This window comes from Phyllobates terribilis, unplaced genomic scaffold, assembly GCF_046119375.1.
Source record: "Phyllobates terribilis strain yellow unplaced genomic scaffold, ASM4611937v1 Scaffold_5__5_contigs__length_657084704, whole genome shotgun sequence".
In the NCBI taxonomy this organism is placed as follows: Eukaryota; Metazoa; Chordata; class Amphibia; order Anura; family Dendrobatidae; genus Phyllobates; species Phyllobates terribilis.
In genome coordinates, this window is record NW_027362765.1 from 415,417,321 (window position 1) to 415,436,207 (window position 18,887).

Here is an 18,887-nt window from a genome sequence, read left to right on the forward strand (position 1 = left end):
TAACAGTGTTCCTCTTTTGCCAGGAGTGTTTCTTTAGTTTGTTATTTATTCATTATCTTTAGTTTGTTATTTATTCATTATATTGGTTATTTATTGGTTAATAAAGTTGATTCATTTTGAAAGAGTTTGTGGACTTATGTTATTCCTATATACAGTAACTGCATGGTGCTGGTGGGCCCCAAGATAGATTTTTTCCTGGTGGGCCCCAGGTACTCCAGTCCGGCGCTGACTGTCAGAGTAAATAATACAATTTCTACAAAATATGAGACACATGATTTTATTTGTTCTTTTTATTAATACAATTGTATTATTATCAGACTGCTTGTTTCCAGTCTAGTTTGTAGGTACTGATGCAGTATATGGAGCAGCCACGTCTTATCTTGAATTTGCAGATGTATCTGTAGTCAAATAATTAACAGAAGACAGATTATAAAATATATAGACTAGAAGCACAATACAATGTATTATTACATCATTAAACCTATACTAGCCAACTTTTATGAGTGAGTGGAGGGGCACCCTCTTTTGCAGGCAACACTCAATTAATGCCCCAGTTTTCTGTACTGTAAATATAAGTTTGGATGCTGAGACAACATATGAAGACATGCACAAACATTTTTATTGAAAGTAGAGGCTATTGTGACACCTGGGATATTTGAGAAGCCTGGGAGATTTTCCTTTTTCTGAGAGCCTCCTGAGATTTGAAAGTTCTAACCTCCTTTTGCTGAGAATCCAATAGGTTAAGATAGCTCTTAAAAACTGACAATATCTTTAATTTAACTATATTGTAAGGTGGCAGCTGGACAAGTACTGAACAGGAGTTATATGTCACTGAGGTGCCAAGCCTTGGTGATGTAGGACCCGGAGAAGCAGGTACCAGCAGGTATAGTGCTGATATGTGTTCTTTTAATAAGCCTAGAATTTTAGGTCAGGGTTTTAAGAATGACCATAGAGCTGGGTGGGATTGGCCGTTCCCTTACCTCTAGTTTCAGGGCTTGGAATGGGCTACAACATTAAGGGGTTAGCAAAGGATTGGGATATGGTAAAATATTTTACAATATAAATATATCAATTCTGAATAAAGAGGTTGTTGTAACAATTTTATTAATTAAACTCTAATATGCAAACAAATGAATGATTACTGTAACTAATGATGTCTCGATCTAATACCCTGATCTATAATATGTCAGAGTCTGCCTTGTGGTCAGTACCGTCGTTGCTTAGTCATTATGTTCGCAATAATAATCACAGCACAGGCCCTAATGGAAGAAAATGATGCCATTTCGTTAGGCCACTAAGTCTCTTGCCGGTGAGTCACTTCAGCGATGCGTTACACTAGCAGCCTCTGTCACCTGAAGCACAGCCTCCTTCCCCTGTGTACCGTATTATACACCTAAGGTCACAGCTCACACGACTGTCCAAAGTCCTCTAGCTGGTCTCACCGGTTGTCTGGGCCCCATTGTCGTGGTTCTGCTCACACAGTTTTGGTCCGGCTCTTCCAATCACTCTTCCTCTCTCTAGACTGAGGCCTCACTTTATTGATTTCTTTAGCACTGGTAATTGTGGCTATGAGCCAGCTCAGATGCCCCATACATCTGTCCTGTTACAGGTTCAACTGTCAACTCCACCCTTCTCTGCTCTCCTGGAACTTTTATAATTGTTAACTGTGACACAGCTATCAAATGACCTGGTATCTCCTCCTATCACTTGCCCTCAGGAAACACACGCTTTGCTTTAGAGTTCCTGCTGATACAATTCTTTCTATTTTCCCTTTTCTTAGAATCTTTGGCCAGAAGATGGTGGTGTTCGCTTGCAGACACTCTGATATGTATTAACTGTGTGGATCTCTCACTTTTCCATCTCCTTACATCTGCAAGAGGCTGACCAGGCCTGTAAAAGCCTGTTTCATCTAAATGGACTGTTTTGCTTACTTTGTTCCTTTGTGTCAAGACAAGGTTGTTTCAGTTTATGTTGGGGAGATTTTTGGACTAAAATAAATCTGTCTAATTTACACCAAAAGACTTTGCTCCTGTGCCGAGCTGAAACTGCTGCCAAACAGTGAGAGGATCCCTACAATATTTTTTTAAATAATTAATTTTAATATTATATCCATACAAAAACTTTTGTAAATACAGGATAAATCAAAATAAAAAAGAGGATTCAGCACCTTCAGTCTGGAAATTTTTTTAAACCTTCCTAGATTTTTATTTTTCTGTGCCAAATACGCTTGTCTAGTATTAGAGTCCGCTTTGCTTTGAGCTGACTCTAATATTTAGAAAACTTCCCTATGTCATTTCCTTCCTCCCTCCCTTTTCCCCACACCCCTCTCCTTCCCTACATATTATTTAAACAACACTAATGGTGCTAACATCATGCATTACTAGGACTAAGAACCCAGTGTTCGAGACGCGTCAGTTGCATGCTCCTGACAGATAGCGCTTTTTATCATGAATTTTTAAATCAAGTTTTTCAATAAATGTTGCTTTTTTAAAAAAAAAAAAAGTTCTGGACTGAAGGTGCTGGATCCTCTTTTTTCTACTTGGATTTCTACCTTGTTTGATGACACAAGCTTCATGATCCGTGCACGGCCGGAAAAACCTTTATACAAGGACTGGTGAACTGATACACTAATTTCATTTTGTACGTTAGGATAAATCAAACTATTTTTCACAAAGTGATGGCTTATTTTTTTTTAAAATGACTTGGATTTTTAATGGCTCCATTTAATTCACCATAAATTGTTTTCAAAAACAGAGAAACAATTTATGCAGTATAGATTGAAAAAAAATTATAATTTCACTATTGTTGTGAGGTAAAAATCATATTTTAGCTTTATTTTGTGGGTCAATATGATTATGTGGCGCCCTGCTGCGCATTTGTGCCACAGAACCCAGAAGGGTGCATGGATGGACTTCTCCACAAGAGGCCCTCACACATTCACACACCTCCATACTACCACCTCAGACCAGCAGAGGGAGCCCGTTAGGGATATATAAAGGGAGGGTGGAGTTACGCAGTTCAGTTAGTGAGTCAGATTAGTTCCAGTTGAGTGTTTGAGTCTCAGTCAGTGTTCAGTGAGGAACACAGTTCAGAGTGAGCAGAGAGCGTGCCGACGCTCAGAGACGCAGCACGCCAGCTGCCAAGTAGTGAGGGCCCCGAGTGTGGTCGACGGCGAGGTGGAGCTAAGGGGGCAGAGGAGCCTAGAAAGCTCACCCCGTTACACAAACCGGACACCGGGTCCGAGCCTACAGGGACCCTTTACACCCAGTAGGGATAACCGGAATCCCAGGAGGACTACAAGTCCCTGGCAATTCTGAAGCTAGACTCCTACAGGACCAGGAACCACGAAGGCCCCAACGTCCAGGGAAAGTGGTTACCAACCAGAGGTCCTACTTCTGAGCAACAGGTGAAGTAAAAGCAGGACACATAGTCTAGACTCAGTTGCAGGCTGGCCAGGAACATACACAGAGACAGCAACGGATCAGGAGGCCCTATACCCACTCACTGGGGAGAGTCCAAAAGTGTGCCCTTCACCTGGAGTACCCTGGACCGTACCTAACAACAGCACCAGTAAAGGCAATGGAGCAAATCCCCTGTCTCTGTCCGTTACTTCTGCTGCGCCATCGCTCCCCCTGCACCACAACGCCCAGCGCAACCGGCATCATTTCCACTGCCCTGAGGCCTGCTCCACCTGTGGGGAGCCGTTCCATCTCAAGCTGCCTTAACACCTGCCTCAGAGGACTGTCGCAGCGCTCACCAGACACCACAGGTGGCGTCACAACAAATCTCCCTATAAATATCCCCTTTTTGCACTGACCGCCCTGGGTCACAGACCGGGCCAGTCACCGTGATCTCCCCCAAAAAACAGCCATAAGGCCCGGCTGCCGAGTACCCCACGGCCCTGGGGGCGAGTCAGCTCCTGGCATCACAAACAGGATTGCGTGCCCATTGCCACCGGGTACTGTGTGCCTTAAGAGACTATAACCCTTACTGTGGTGACGTTTTCCCGCCATTCCTGAGGTTTTCCCGCCATATCCGCCATTATTCCTGTTGCCGCGCGGGAAGAAGATGGGCGTAACCGCTGGAAGCGCGCGAAGCCCAGGACACGCCCTGCCCCTGATGTCGAATCAGGAAGCGTCTGGTCCTGGAAGGAGCCAGAGGACGTTCTGACGTCAGACTCGAGCGACGCAAGGTCCTGGAAGAAGACCGTCGCCCGCGGAGCTGCGGCCTACCTGGAAAAAGAAGGTAGGCTCCGGTTCACTAGGGGGGGGTGCAACCATGGCCGACGACCAGAAAGCCGCCGGAGCGCCGGTTAGCGCTCGTGAGGCCCAACCTGCGCCCGGCGCCGCACAGGCCGGAGCGGCCGCTCCACCAGCAGGGGTCGTAACTCCATTGATACCTATGGCCCTGCCGTATATCCCTGGAGTGAAGTGGTTCCCCCTGTATAATGGTACGCCAGACACACTGTCCGGATTCAAGAGGAAAATATGCGGCATACTGGATATGTATTCTATGACTGGCAAGCAGAGAGCCGCTGTAGTGTTAGGACAATTGACTGGTGCCGCTGAGCGAGAAGTTGAAACCTGGCCAGCTGCAGACCAAGAATCAGTGTCCATCATCTTTAAAAGATTGCAAACAGCTTTTGAAAACCGCACTGAGACAGATCTCCGGATGAGGTTCTACCAGTGTGTCCAGAAACCTGAGGACAGTATCCGGGACTATGCCTGGCGCTTACAGGAGGCCCTGCGGGCCCTGAAACGGGTTAGTCCAGCCAGCATCCATGAGGAAAATAAAATGCTGACGGAACAAGTCATCCGGAAGTTGAAGTCCCAGGAAGAGAGCAAAACTGTACGGTGGTGGGCCTTAGACCATCCAGATGCCACCTTTGACACCCTTAAGGACATGGCTATAAAGGGCCTGCAGCCCCTGGAAACAACAGACACTGCTATCCAGCATTATCAGGGTGGGGCCACCCCAGTGCCCGCAGCACCCACTGCTCCTCCATTGACTGCTGAAACAAGGATGCAAACAGTGCCCCCTAGCGAGCTGGACTGCTTACGCTCTGAAGTGCGCCAGTTAAGTAAAACCCTGGCCACTGTCATGAGTACCCTGCAGCTACAGACGGAGCCCGAGCCAGAAGGAAGGATACTACACGCTAACAGCCCTGAGGATGTCCCCTGGATGAGAAGAAGAAGGAGGACAACGCCATCTCGGAGGAGGACAACGCTACCCCGTGAGAAGATCAATGACCAACGACGCCCTCCAGAACACTTCATCTGCTACCGCTGCCATAAAGAAGGCTACACCACGCGGACCTGCCCTTTAAACGAGGAAACCCTGGGGCCGAGGGCCGACACCCAGTAGTAGACCAACCAGGCCCATCAAAATGGTACCGCTGGTTCATGGGAGGAAGACCTTTCCTGTCCATTGTGCTGGACGGCATCGCGACACCTGCCCTGCTGGACACAGGATCTCAAGTAACCATCATGCCTGATGTGATGTCCTCCATAAAAGGTTCTAGTCCATAGACGAACTTCACCCGCCAGATCCAAACCTTTCCGTGTATGCCTCTAATGGCCTCCCCCTTAACCTAGTTGGGGTTAAGGATGTGGCAGTAAAGGTGGGAAGAGTGGAACTGAAGGACCAGGGACTAATTGTAGTAGAGACTAAACCTGATGATACAGACTTGTATATGGTACTTGGCACAAATATTGTTAGTAACTGTTTGGGAGAAGTGTTGTTCTTGCTCCAATAGATGGCTGACACCGCCAGACCAGGGCAGAGGAGGGTGCTCCAGAAAGAGATCCGAGCCCTTATGTACCAGCAACAGGTAAAGCTAACAGGTGGTGAAATTGGTAATGTACGGTTGACAGACCTGATGCCCATTGTGATCCCCCTGATGAGTGAGAGCAAAGGACGGAGCTACCAGGCGGTAGTAGAGCCCCTTAGCTTGGAGCATAGACCTACGCTCTTGACTGCCAGAGGGGTGGTGGATGTACGCAATGGGAGGGTGCCCGTACGCTTCCTAAACTATGGGGAGGACGAGATTAGATTACCACGCTACACCACTGTTGCCAAACTGTACACAGTAGATAACAACTCCATACACACGGCGGAGTCCTTAACCTCGCCAGACAAAGTGGAGGATAATGACCCGGGAACCCAGGTGGAGGATTGGTGTCAACAGCTCCATGTTGGGACAGACACCACTCCTGCCCATCAGAAGCAGGGTGTACACCGGGTGGTTCAGGAATACGAGCAGATATTCAGTAAACACCCACTTGACTTTGGGAGGATTAAAGGGGTACAACACCATATACCCACAGGTGACCATCCACCCATCAAAGAACGTTACAGGCCCATACCACCAGCACACTACCAGAAGGCGAAGGAGATGTTGCACGACATGAAGAAGGCAGGGGTAGTAAGGGATAGCTGTAGTCCCTGGGCAGCTCCCCTGGTCCTAGTCAGGAAAAAGGACGGAAGCATGAGAATGTGTGTAGATTACAGACAGGTAAATCGCATAACACACAAAGATGCATACCCTTTGCCCCGTATAGAGGAATCCCTGGCTGCATTAAAGTCTGCAAATTACTTCTCCACCCTTGACCTCACTAGTGGGTACTGGCAAGTAGCTGTTGCTGAGGAGGATCGGGAGAAGACGGCCTTTACTACCCCGATGGGACTCTGCGAGTTCAACAGTATGCCGTTTGGACTCTGCAACGCCCCCGGAACGTTCCGGAGATTGATGGAGTGCTGCCTGGGACACCGCAACTTCGAGACTGTGCTGCTATACCTGGATAACGTGATAGTGTACTCCAAAATGTACGAGGACCATTTGAAGCACCTGGAAGAAGTATTTGAGTCGCTGTCCCGGTATGGGATGAAGCTGAAGCCCTCCAAGTACCACCTGCTCAAGCGAAAGGTACAGTACCTGGGGCACATCGTCAGTCCAGAAGGCGTAGCGCCGGACCCGGAGAAGGTCACCGCCATCCAGAAATGGCCGCAGCCGAAGAGCCTCAAGGAGGTACGTCAGTTCCTGGGACTAGTCGGGTATTACCGGAGGTTTGTGAAGGACTACACCAAGAAAGTAGCGCCTTTGCAAGATCTCCTGGTAGGACAGTCCGGGAGTGGCAGAAACCCCCCGTTCCAGTGGGGTAAGGAGCAAGCTGAATCCTTTGAGGTGATGAAGGGGATCCTTACCAGCGAAGAGATCCTAGCCTACTCTGACTACAGCCAACCGTTCCTGCTGTACACTGATGCCAGCAAAGAGGGATTAGGAGCTGTGTTAAGTCAGAAGCAGAATGGCCGAGAGAAGATGATTGCCTATGCAAGCAGGAAGCTCCGCCCGACCGAGAGGAACCCAGAGAACTATAGCAGCTTCAAGTTGGAGTTCCTGGCCCTGGTCTGGGCCATCACCGAGTGGTTCAAGCACTACCTAGCCTCCAGTAAGTTCACTGCCTACACTGATAATAACCCCTTGACTCATCTGGAAACAGCCAAGTTAGGAGCCATGGAACAACGATGGATGGCTCGGCTGTCAAACTACCAGTTCACCATTAAGTACCGGGCAGGCCGCAAGAATGCCAATGCCGATGCCCTGTCCAGGATGCCTCACCAGTCGGACACTGAAGAAGAAGTGGATGACCTGGAGGAGATTGAGCTACCTGCCTTCCACCGTAATGGAGTGGCCCACGAGCAACGAGCCTCCAGGAGGGATGGCGGTAAGACGTTAAACCCTTTGCCTCACCACAGCTGGAAGGAGACCCAGGACAGCGACCCGGTTGTCAGCCGTATCAAAGAACTGATAACCCAGGAAGGTTCCTCCCTGGAGAAGGACGCATCTTCACAAGCCAAGCAACTGTGGAATGAGAGAAGCCGGCTGTTCATCTATAGGGAGAAGCTGTGCCGAAGGTACGACAACCCGAGGACCCATGAGATGGTATGGCAGATCGTAGTGCCCAGGATGGACATCCAGATGGTGTTGGAGGCCTACCACGATCAAGCAGGGCACTTTGGCTGGAAGAAGCTAGAAACCCTGCTGAAAGGTAGGTTTTATTGGGTTGGAATGCGCGGTTCCATAGAGAGATGGTGCCGGGATTGTGGACCCTGTAGCCTCAGAAGAAAAGATTACAGCAGCCAGAAGGCACCCCTGCAACCCATCAAGACAACTCGACCCTTGGAGATCGTGGCCCTGGATCATGTCAAGCTGTCTCCCAGCAGTTCAATATATTCCTATGCTCTGACCATGGTAGATCACTACTCCCGGTTCCTGTCAAAGGTTCTGACAGCAGAAACTGCAGCGAAGACCTTTCAGGCATACTTCTGCAGGCACCATGGATATCCGGAGGAGGTACTGACAGATCAAGGCACTGCCTTCGAAGCCGAATTGTTCAAGGAGTTCTGCCATCTGTACGGGTGTAAGAAGATCCGGACTACACCGTACCCCCCCCCAAACCAATGGGTTATGTGAAAAGATGAATAACATCGTCATCAACCTGTTGAAGACCTTACCGCTAGAAGAAAGAAACTAGTGGCCAGACAAGCTACCTGACCTGGTAGATCTGTACAACCACATACCTGAGAGTTCCACCAGTTGTACTCCAGCATATCTCATGAGAGCAAGGCCTGGAAAGTTGCCCATGGACCTGGAGCTTGGTGTAGTAGAACCCAAAGCAGATATGTCCACTGAGGACTGGGATACGACTCGACAGGAGCAGTACAGGAGAGTACAGGCCTGTGTCAAAGACAGTCTGAATAGGGTAAGAGACAAGCAGGAAGCACAGTACAACAAGAGTGCACCAGCAGAACCCTTAGCACCTGGAGAAGTTGTGCTAAAGAGAAAAAGAAGAAACCACAAACTTGATGACCAGTGGGAGAGGGAACCCTACACTGTGTTAAATTCAAGATTTGATAACAGGAAGACCTGTTTAATTACCAAGTACGGAGGAAGAACAACTGCAACGGTATCTAGAGACCATCTGAAGTTGTGTCCAGGTCTGCTAAAGCCCCAGGAAGAAGTGCCTCTCATAGTACCGGAGGAGCCTAAAGAAGCAGTGATACATACTGAATTAGGAGATTTCCCAGCAGATTGGCCCCAACTAGGAGGAGCAGTGATAATACCTGTGATCCACTTTTACCAATAGCCAGAAGATCCTCCACAGCAAGTAGAACCTGTAAGTGCCCCAGAAAAGCCTGCTCAGGAAGAATCCCCGGAAGAAGGATCCCTGGTTGGAGCAGAGCAAGAAGGCCCAGCCAATGGTTCACTTGCCAGTCCCGTAGGGAGTTTAAGGCAGCCTTGCAGTTCCTCAACACCTAGAACTGACAGAATGGGAGGTAGTACAAACACCAGTACCACACGCATCCCAGTACTACGTAGGTTAACACGTAGCACGCAAGGTAAGACCCCTGTCAGATACAGAGAGTAAAAAAAGAAACTCTGATTGTATAAATAGTTGCCCTTGGGGTATGTTGTTCTTGTTTAATTTTCATGTATCTAATTATTGATGTGTTTTGCCTTACAATGGACAATTTAGTTGACATGGACACTTAGCATTGCATTTAGTTACCCTTAAGGGTACATAATTGCACTCCCTGGAGTGCCTTATAAGTAACCACTGAACAAAAACCCGTTTGTCGTGGCCGAAGACGTGGTCCACCACCTGGATCACTTATGCCCTGCAGCCACACCCTCTACGTTGAGGGTTTTTGGACGGGTCCCTCATGCTACTCATCCACTTTCCGTGAAAAGGACACCAGGTTACGGGACTTGCTGTAACCATATTGTTATTATTGTAATTGTTATTATTATTGTCAACCTGTTTTTGAAAAAAATGCTTTAGTCCAGGAGTACTGAGTTTTACTAGGGGGGAATGTGGCGCCCTGCTGCGCATTGGTGCCACAGAACCCAGAAGGGTGCATGGATGGACTTCTCCACAAGAGGCCCTCACACATTCACACACCTCCACCCTACCACCTCAGACCAGCAGAGGGAGCCCGTTAGGGATATATAAAGGGAGGGTGGAGTTAGGCAGTTCAGTTAGTGAGTCAGATTAGTTCCAGTTGAGTGTTTGAGTCTCAGTCAGTGTTCAGAGAGGAACACAGCTCAGAGTGAGCAGAGAGCGTGTCGATGCTCAGAGAGCGGTGAAGACGCAGCACGCCAGCTGCCGAGTAGTGAGGGCCCCGAGTGCGGTCGACGGCGAGGAGGAAAAGAGAGTGGAGCTAAGGGGGTAGAGGAGCCTAGTAAGCTCACCCCGTTATGCAAACCGGACACCGGGTCCGAGCCTACAGGGACCCTTTACACCCAGTAGGGATAACCGGAATCCCAGGAGGACTGCAAGTCCCTGGCAAACCTGAAGCTAGACACCTACAGCACCAGGAACCACGAAGGCCCCGACGTCCAGGGAAAGTGGTTACCAACCAGAGGTCCTACTTCTGAGCAACAGGTGAAGTAAAAGCAGGACACATAGTCTAGGCTCAGTTGCAGGCTGGCCAGGAACATACACAGAGACAGCAACAGATCAGGAGGCCCTGTACCCGCTCACTGGGGAGAGTCCAAAAGTGTGCCCTTCACCTGGAGTACCCTGGACCGTACCTAACGACAGCACCAGTAAAGGTAATGAAGCAAATCCCCTGTCTCTGTCCGTTACTTCTGCTGCGCCATCGCTCCCCCTGCACCACAACGCCCAGCGCAACCTGCATTGTTTCCACTGCCCTGAGGCCAGCTCCACCTGTGGGGAGCCGTTCCATCTCAAGCTGCCCTAACACCTGCCTCAGAGGACTGTCGCAGCGCTGGTGATCCTCACCAGACACCACAAGTGGCGTCACGACAAATCCCCCTATAAATATCCCCTTTTTGGGCCAGCCACCGTGATCTCCCCCCAAAAAACAGCCATAAGGCCCGGCTGCCGAGTACCCCACGGCCCTGGGGGCGAGTCAATTACATGGAAACATAGAAAGGTAGAATTGGAAGGGACCTCCAGAGTCATCTGGTCCAACTCTCTGCTCAATGGAGGATTCACTAAATCATCTCAGACAGATGTCTGTCCAGCCTCTGTTTGAAGACTTCCATTGAAGGAAAAGTCACCACCTCTCGTGGCCGCCTGTTCCACTCATTGGTCACCCTCACTGTCAAAAAGTTTTTTCTAATATCTAATCTGTATCTTCTCCCTTTCAGTTTCATTCCATTACTTCTAGTCTTTCTTTGTGAAAATGAGAATAAGGATGATTCCTCTACAGTGTGACATCCCTTCAGATATTTGTTGACAGCTATTAAGTCTCTTCTCAGTCTTCTCTTTTGCAAGCTAAACATTCCCAGATCCTCTAACCGTTCCTCATAGGACATTGTTTGCATTCCGGCCACCGTTTTGGTCGCTCTTCTCTGAAATTGCTCCAGTTTCTTCATGTCTTTTTTAAAATATGGTGCCCAGAATTACAGTGATTTGCATAGCAGATGAAGTGACCAACTGGACTGACCTACTGCCTAACAGTTTATATGCTGCAGTAGCTATTGACCTGATTGCATCTAAGGGGTTAGCTCTAGTCATTGCAGTTACATATGGGTGTTAGACGTCAGTTGTATAACCCAGCTGGAGCAGGCAAAATTCATGAGTCCAGTCTTTACATTAGCATTCAATATGTGACTTGTATGTCATGAAGGAAGTAATAGGTTAAGGGAAATAAATAGCTGTCAGATTGCTCCAGTGCCACTTATCAATCAGAAACTCAAAGGATTGTTGATTTCCCAATACCGCTTCCATTTTTACCCCATGTCTGTTAATGAGTATTGTTGGGACATCCCCAGACACAGTAGATCGTCAGAATTTAGTGAACCCATGTCCAGCTTCTGCCAACAGGGATTTGTGCTCACCCTTTGGGCTCGTGCAGATAAATGTGATATTCGGACCAGTGCTATCCGTCTTTTTGACAGACAGAACTTGTCCTCATGTTATATTATGGGGCCGTGCATATGTCCGATTTTTTTCCTCTGACACAGTCGTTCCGGGGAAAAAACGGCAATATGCCCAAGTTTGAGCCGATATTCGGATCACACTTGGCCATGTGAGTCAATGAGTGAGTGGCAAACATCGGAAAAAGACTGCAGTTGGATGACATCTGAGTGCAGTCCGAGTTCCACGGACTGCTAGAACGTAGACGATGGAGGAAATTTCTTTTCCATCTTCTCCTCACACATGAGAATCACACTACCCTCCCCCTCTGATCAGAGTTTGATCAGAGTGTGATTTGTATAATCGGCCGGATTCTCTCCAATGAGAGAATACATGGTCGTCTGCACGAGCCCTTAGGCTAGGGTCACATGAAGAATCTAGACAATTATGCAAATCACACTCTGATCAAAGTGTGAGCACAGTGTGACCCTATTATCTCTGATGAGGAGAAAAGTAATAAAAAAAAATCTTCACCATCTTCATTCTGTCAGTCTGTGGAAATTGGATCGCACTCAAATGTCATTCGAGAACAGGCCGATGTTTTCCAAGGACTCATTGACTTGCATTGACTATCAGCTCAAACTCAGGCATGCTGTTATTCTTTTTTTCCTGGACTGGCTTTGTATGGGGAAAAAAATTCGGACACATGCACAGCCCCATAATCCTACAAAATAAATCTTTCTAATGGAAAGTGAGAATTCACTTACTATAACTGCAAGGATGGTTGTAATCCACAGTGGCATGTTCATCTAAGAGACAAAAGTAGCAGCATTAAGTTCTATAATTCTGTAATTTTTATAACGGTTGTTTTAAATTCTTAAAAGGGTAAAATGGCAAAGTGCTTGTAAAATCAAGCAACTTTGCAATTTATCTGAAGAAAGATTTTTAAAAATAAAAAAAACAGCAATTTTGTAGTGTATAGCTTATTGCCGAGGTTATCGTGGTTAGAGTGGTTGGTTGTCTAGGCAAAGAGCATGTGCTGCAGATAGGAGCTATGCTTTAGAGCAGGGGTGGGGAACCTCCGGCCCTCGGGCAGATTTCCAGGGGTTGCCATGCTCGGGATGGGGACTGCTGTGCTTGGCCTGAGATCACAGTGCTTTAATTGCTCCTGACATTGCAAGCACGCTCATGCAATGAAGGATTAAATCCTAATGGATGACAGCATCAGTACGTACTTTGTGAACAGACTCTGCTTGCTCTGAGCTCCAGTCACACCGATGATGACAATAGCAGCCCCAGTCAAGCCCCTCCTGTGTTGTATATGCTCCAGTGTCCTCTGTGATGTATGTGCTCGACCATCTCCTGTGATGTATATGCCCCAGCAACTCCTGTAATGTATATGTCCCTGTGTATCCTGTGATGTATATGCCCCAGCATCTCCTGTGATGTATATGCTCCAGCATCTCCTTGGACTTATGTGCCCCAGCCGCAGTGTCTCCTGTGATGTATGTGCCCTAGTGTCTCCTGTGATGTATATGTCCCCGGCCCCAGCATATTCTTGGTGATGTATATGCTCCAGTCCCAGCATCTTCTGTGTAATGTATATGCTCCAGCCCCAGTGTTTCCTGTGTGATATATATACAGTAGTCTGTGTCTCCTATGTGATGTATATAGAGCAGTCTCAGTGTCTCCTAGTCTCCTATGTGATGTATACTTCAGACCACTTACTGCTTCAGTTCTAGAAATGTTACTTGAAGAGCAATGAATTTCTTACTGTGAGAAGACCTGCAGTGTAATATATATCTGTGTTCAGAACTTACTGCTGCAAGTTCTTTTCAAAATTCATCGCAAAGAGTAAATTGTGCTCTAGACCAACATAAATGTGGAAGAGCAGTGGCGAGTAGGAACATCATCGAAACTACCTAACATCATCGCACCAGAGAGAAGTCACTCCAGTCATGACATTAGGCGTGAGTTAATTAAACGTTTGACCAAATATAGCAGGATAAATTTCAAATTGATCATTTTATATGGCCCTCGAGTGATGGTAATATCCAAATGGCCCCTGGCAGAAAAAGGTTCCTTACCCCTGCTTTACAGTCTGCCTGTACCGCTCTTAAAAGGAAACTATCACAAGTACCAGATTTTCCCCATAAAACATACGACCACCACCATTAAGGCCTCTTTTACAGCATACTAGAATGCTGCAAGCAAGTCCACAATTCCCTGTATTGATCCCAAAAAAAATACCTATTATTATACCTACAGACAGCATGGTCCGGTCCGATGGGCATCTCTGGTCTTGATCTAGTGCCTCCTCTTTTCCATCAATCACCATACTCCTCCTCTGCTTCGTGACAAAGATCCATCCTATCTCATCCACACAGTTTCCCCATTCTGTTTCTGCGCAAGCGCACTTCTCACTGCCCTGCTGAGGGCTAAGCAAAGTACTGTAATGCACATGCTCTGGCTTTACTTCCGGGCATATTAATTTTTTGTCCTTCCTCGGCGCACGCGCATTACAATACTGTGCTCTGCCCTCGGCAATGCAGAGAGAGGCACGATTGTAAAGGAGCACAATGGAGGACACTGTCTGGATGACGCAAGGACGCATCATACACATGAAGTAGGGATGAAGCAGATTGAAGGAAAAATAAGACGTTGAATCAAGACCAGAGACGTCCATTGGACAAGAACGTGCCGTCTGTGAGTATAATTTTCAGGAGCATATTCCCTCTTTCCCGTCAACCAAGATACCGGGCTGTAGAGAAGACTTCCCGTTATAATTTGTAATAACATAGTCATAGAGTAAAGTTGAAAACAGACACACGGTTCAACAAGTTCTTCATATGATCCCACAACTTGGCCCAGAAAAAGCAAGAACTTGTATAGCAATAGCTGCAGTTTAAGAGTAACAAAAAGGTTTACCAGTCTCATAGTAATCGTAGACTTTTGCTGTAGCTGGTTTTAGGTCCTTTACCACAATGTTCTGCTCCACCATGAAGGAGAAGGTTACTCGGTTGTGGTCAATCTATAGTGAAAGAATATTCCCAATAATAAAACTTTAATGGATCCAAAATTGCAATACGAGAATATCAATACATCCACTTTAGTTGGAAAGATACCACTACAGTAAATAGGAGCAAGTAAAGCGATCTAAAGTGTATTAAAGGCATTATTTCTCCCTTCTGATTATTATGCTTTGAGGTTTTCAGAGCATAATAAATGTTTCTTCTTCGGTCACTTTCAATTAGGGCCAAATGTATTCGAATCTGCTGGCCGCATTGAGCGGATCTGCTCTAAATGAATTTCAGGAGATCCTCTCCTCTCTATTTCTGAAGATTAGTATTTGTGTGTCTAGTTATCATAGAATGATCTCAGATGTTCTTAGAATAAGCAAAATAGCAAGATGAAAGTTATAATAATGACTGATTCAGACCTGGTCCAGGTACAAAGTCACCAAGTCCTTCTGGATCTCACTTCTCTGTATTAACTTGCTGTTCTCCAGCTGTGAAGAAAAACAGGAGTTACAGCTGAGATTTCAAATAAAACTGATATTCATTATTATTTAGAGATTCAGCATTTTTTCTACCTGTGTGACACTTCGCCATGTCCAGCAATGAGGCTGGTTTGTCTTTGTAAGGGAGCGACAAATTTTATGGGGTTATGGCCGAATTCAGACGTCCATGAAACAAGGTCCGTGTATGATGTATGGACCAGTCGAGGTTCTCCCACCCATAACTCTGCCCCTGCCTCTTACAGTCAAATTTTTTAAATACTCTGTTTTTGGAATATTGGAACTAGAAAAAGTTCAAAGAAAAAAAACTTTCCGTCCACTCTGTACTACAGTGCAACCATTTACTCCTTTATATAAAGATGCTTATTCCTGTAACTTACTTTCCTTATTGAGTGTTTTACTGGAATAAAGCCAGACAACATCTTAACTTCAATGACGGCCATGTTAGATTTCTCCCGGGTACCTGTATAACTAAGAATAAAAATCCAGACATGACATATATGGTACCTTAAATTTTTGTCAACATAGATAGAAAATTGATGGCTTGGAAAATAAAAGTTTTAAAGTCTGTATATGGTGTAAAAAAATACTTACGCGGCAGTGATGAGGATTTCAAATTTGGTCACAGGGTCCCCAACACATTCTCTTGTTGAAGATGATTTTACACTAAATGAGAAAGTAGCTGGACCTTTTGGAGGAGGAACGTTGTATCTCAAAACAGCCTGTGTTGAAAATAAGTAGTTTCCCATAAAAAATGGAATAACATTTTTATACCAGTTATCATAAAAAAACACAATATTGTACCTGACACTGCAATTAACAAGACATAAAACAGTGCATATGATTGCCCTGAAGTGTCATGCATCATTGAAGGATTTATTTGCTGACCTGTTAGGTCATGATAGGCTGATAGGAATAAACAATGTTGCTTCCTCTAACTAGTTAGGTCCAGAAATATTTTGACAGTGACACACGTTTTGGCATTTTAGCTGTTTACCAAAACCGAATCAAAATACAGTTATATAATCAATATTGGATTAAAGTTCAGATACTCAGCTTTAATTTGAGGGTATTCACATCCCAATTGGAGAAGGGGTTTAGGAATTACAGCTTTTGAATATGTAGCTCCCTCTTTTTCAAGGAACCAAAGGGAATTGGATAACTATCTCAAAAGCTCTTTAATGGGCAGCATGATCTTTTCCCTCATAAATCCATCATCAATTAAGCAGGTAAAAGGCCTGGAGCTGATTGCAGGTGTGGCATTTGCAACATGGGGTCAAAGGAGCTTCCATGGAAGTGAAACAAACCATCATTAGGCTGAAAAAAGAAGAAATCTATCAGACAGATAACAGAAATGTTAGGAGTGGCGAAATCAGCAGTTTGGTAAATTTTTCAGAAAAATGAGCGCTCTAGTGAACTTGGGAACTCAAAAAAGCTTGAACGTCCACAGAAGACAACAGTGGTGGGTGATCACAGAATCCTTTGCACGGTAAAGAAAAACCCCTTCAAGTGAAGAACACTTTCTAAGAAGTTGTTGTTTCAGTATCTAAGTCTACCATAAAGAGAAAACTTCAAATAAAAAGGGTTCACCACAAGCTGCAAACCATTTTTTAAAGAGGTGGCCTTCTACTGGGACAACCCCTTCTCACCCCGAATGTTTGCCCTCGTTAAAATAAAAACACCTATACTCACCTTCCATGCTGATGCCCGGCGCTATTTCAGCGGTGTCGGCACTTACGTTCTCGGGGCTCACGAGAGCTTGTTATGTCATGTGAGCCTAACGCCCAATCAGCGCTGGCGTCACTGGCCCCGCCTTTGGACGTATACATAATCAAGAGGAAGTGAGTGGCCAGCTGCAGCTCTCACTTCCCGTTGAGTGCTTCCAGAGTAGGGGACAGTGACAGCAGTGCCAATTGGGTGAAGGGCTCTAGTGACATAACAACCTCACCTGAGTCCTGGGAACCCAAGTGCCAACACCGGTGGAATGGCGCCGGCACGCGAGGTGAGTATAGAGGTTTTATTTTAACGAGGGCAGACATTCAGACTGAGAAAGGGCTGTCCTAATAGTGGACAACTCCTTTAAAATAGAAAGGCTAGATTATATTTTGCCAAAAAAACATCAAAAGAAGCCAGCCCAGGTCTGGAAAGCATTCTTTGGAAAGATGGAACTGAGATCAAACTAAACCAAAATGATGGAAAGTAGAAAGTATGGAGAAGGCTTTGAACAGCTCATGATCCAAAGCACACCAAATTCTCAGTAAAACATGGTAAAGGCAGTGTGATGGCATTGGGTCACTAGTGTTTATTTATGATGTGACTGAAGACAAAGTATAGAGAAGGCTTTGAACAGCTCATGATCCAAAGCACACCACATCCTTTGTAAAACATGGTGGAGGCAGTGTGATGGCATTGGGTCACTAGTGTTTATTGATGATATGACTGAAAACAGAAGCTTCTGGATAAAGTCTGAAGGGTACAGGGCGATCCTTTCTGCTCAGATTCAACCAAATACAGCAAGGTTGCTTGGACAGTGCTTCACAGTACAGATGGACAATGACCTAAAACATATAGAGAAAGTAACCCAGGAGTTTTTTTTAAGGCAAGGAAGTGGAATAGTCTGCAATGGCTTAGTCAATCACCAGATCTCAACCCGATCGAGCATGTATTTCACATGCAAAAGACAAAACTTAAGACAGAAAGACCCTCAAACAAGAAAACAACTGAAGTCAGTTGCAGTAAAGGCTGGCAAAGCATCACAAAGGAGGAACCCAGCGTTTAGTGACGTTAGTGGCTTCCAGACTTCAGTCAATCATTGCCTGCAAAGGATTCACTACAAAGTATTAAAATTAACATTTTATTTATGATAAAGTTAATTTTTCCAATTACTTTTGAGCCCCTGAAATGAGGAGGCTTTGTAGAAAAATGGCTGCAATTCCTAAACATTTTACGGGATATTTTTGTTCAACCCCTATTATTAAACTTGAAAATTTACACTTGTCCAAATATTTCTGGACCTAACTGTATATATAATACTGTTTTTGGCTTCACAGTAAAGTTCCCTGGATGTCTGCTAGGTCCCAGGGGGGCCTTTAAGAGTAGCTGAATTTTTAAACCAATGTTTCCTAGTGTTGATTAATGGGTGTCATGGTCCTGACACCCCCATTAACCACTTAAGACAAATGGCAGATGTACTCATTTTGTTTTCAACATGAGCAAAGCAGTGTATGAAATCATAAGGCATGATTCTTGAAAGCTTTTGCACCAGAATTCTTCAGTAAAAAGCTTTGATAAGCGGTAACATTTTTGCGTAATGTAAGGATGCAATAAAATTTTGTAACTATTGGTGGTCTAAAGCCATTTTTGAACACCTCTTACAATGTTGGCAGAGCTGGGATGGAAAGGATATGTGGCGATAAGAGGTGGAGTTCCCTGACTAGAGAAAGATTAGTTGCCAGGCACACATAGTGGCACACGCCTCTTTT

At 45.8% G+C, this 18,887-nt stretch overlaps 1 protein-coding gene across 1 annotated transcript in view; it reads right to left on the reverse strand.

Annotated features, from left to right (window-relative positions):
* Nucleotides 1-261: 261 nt before the first annotated feature.
* LOC141273395 (alpha-2-macroglobulin-like) overlaps nucleotides 262-18,887 on the reverse strand; it is a 257,598-nt gene continuing 238,972 nt past the window's right edge. Inside the window, exons 31-36 of the mRNA XM_073685161.1 lie at nucleotides 16,000-16,127; nucleotides 15,786-15,876; nucleotides 15,328-15,396; nucleotides 14,817-14,919; nucleotides 12,656-12,697; nucleotides 262-398 (exon numbers count right to left, since the gene is read on the reverse strand). Of these exons, the coding sequence (XP_073541262.1) occupies nucleotides 376-398; nucleotides 12,656-12,697; nucleotides 14,817-14,919; nucleotides 15,328-15,396; nucleotides 15,786-15,876; nucleotides 16,000-16,127 (456 nt within the window). The 3' untranslated portion in view covers nucleotides 262-375. The remainder of the gene's footprint in view (nucleotides 399-12,655; nucleotides 12,698-14,816; nucleotides 14,920-15,327; nucleotides 15,397-15,785; nucleotides 15,877-15,999; nucleotides 16,128-18,887) is intronic.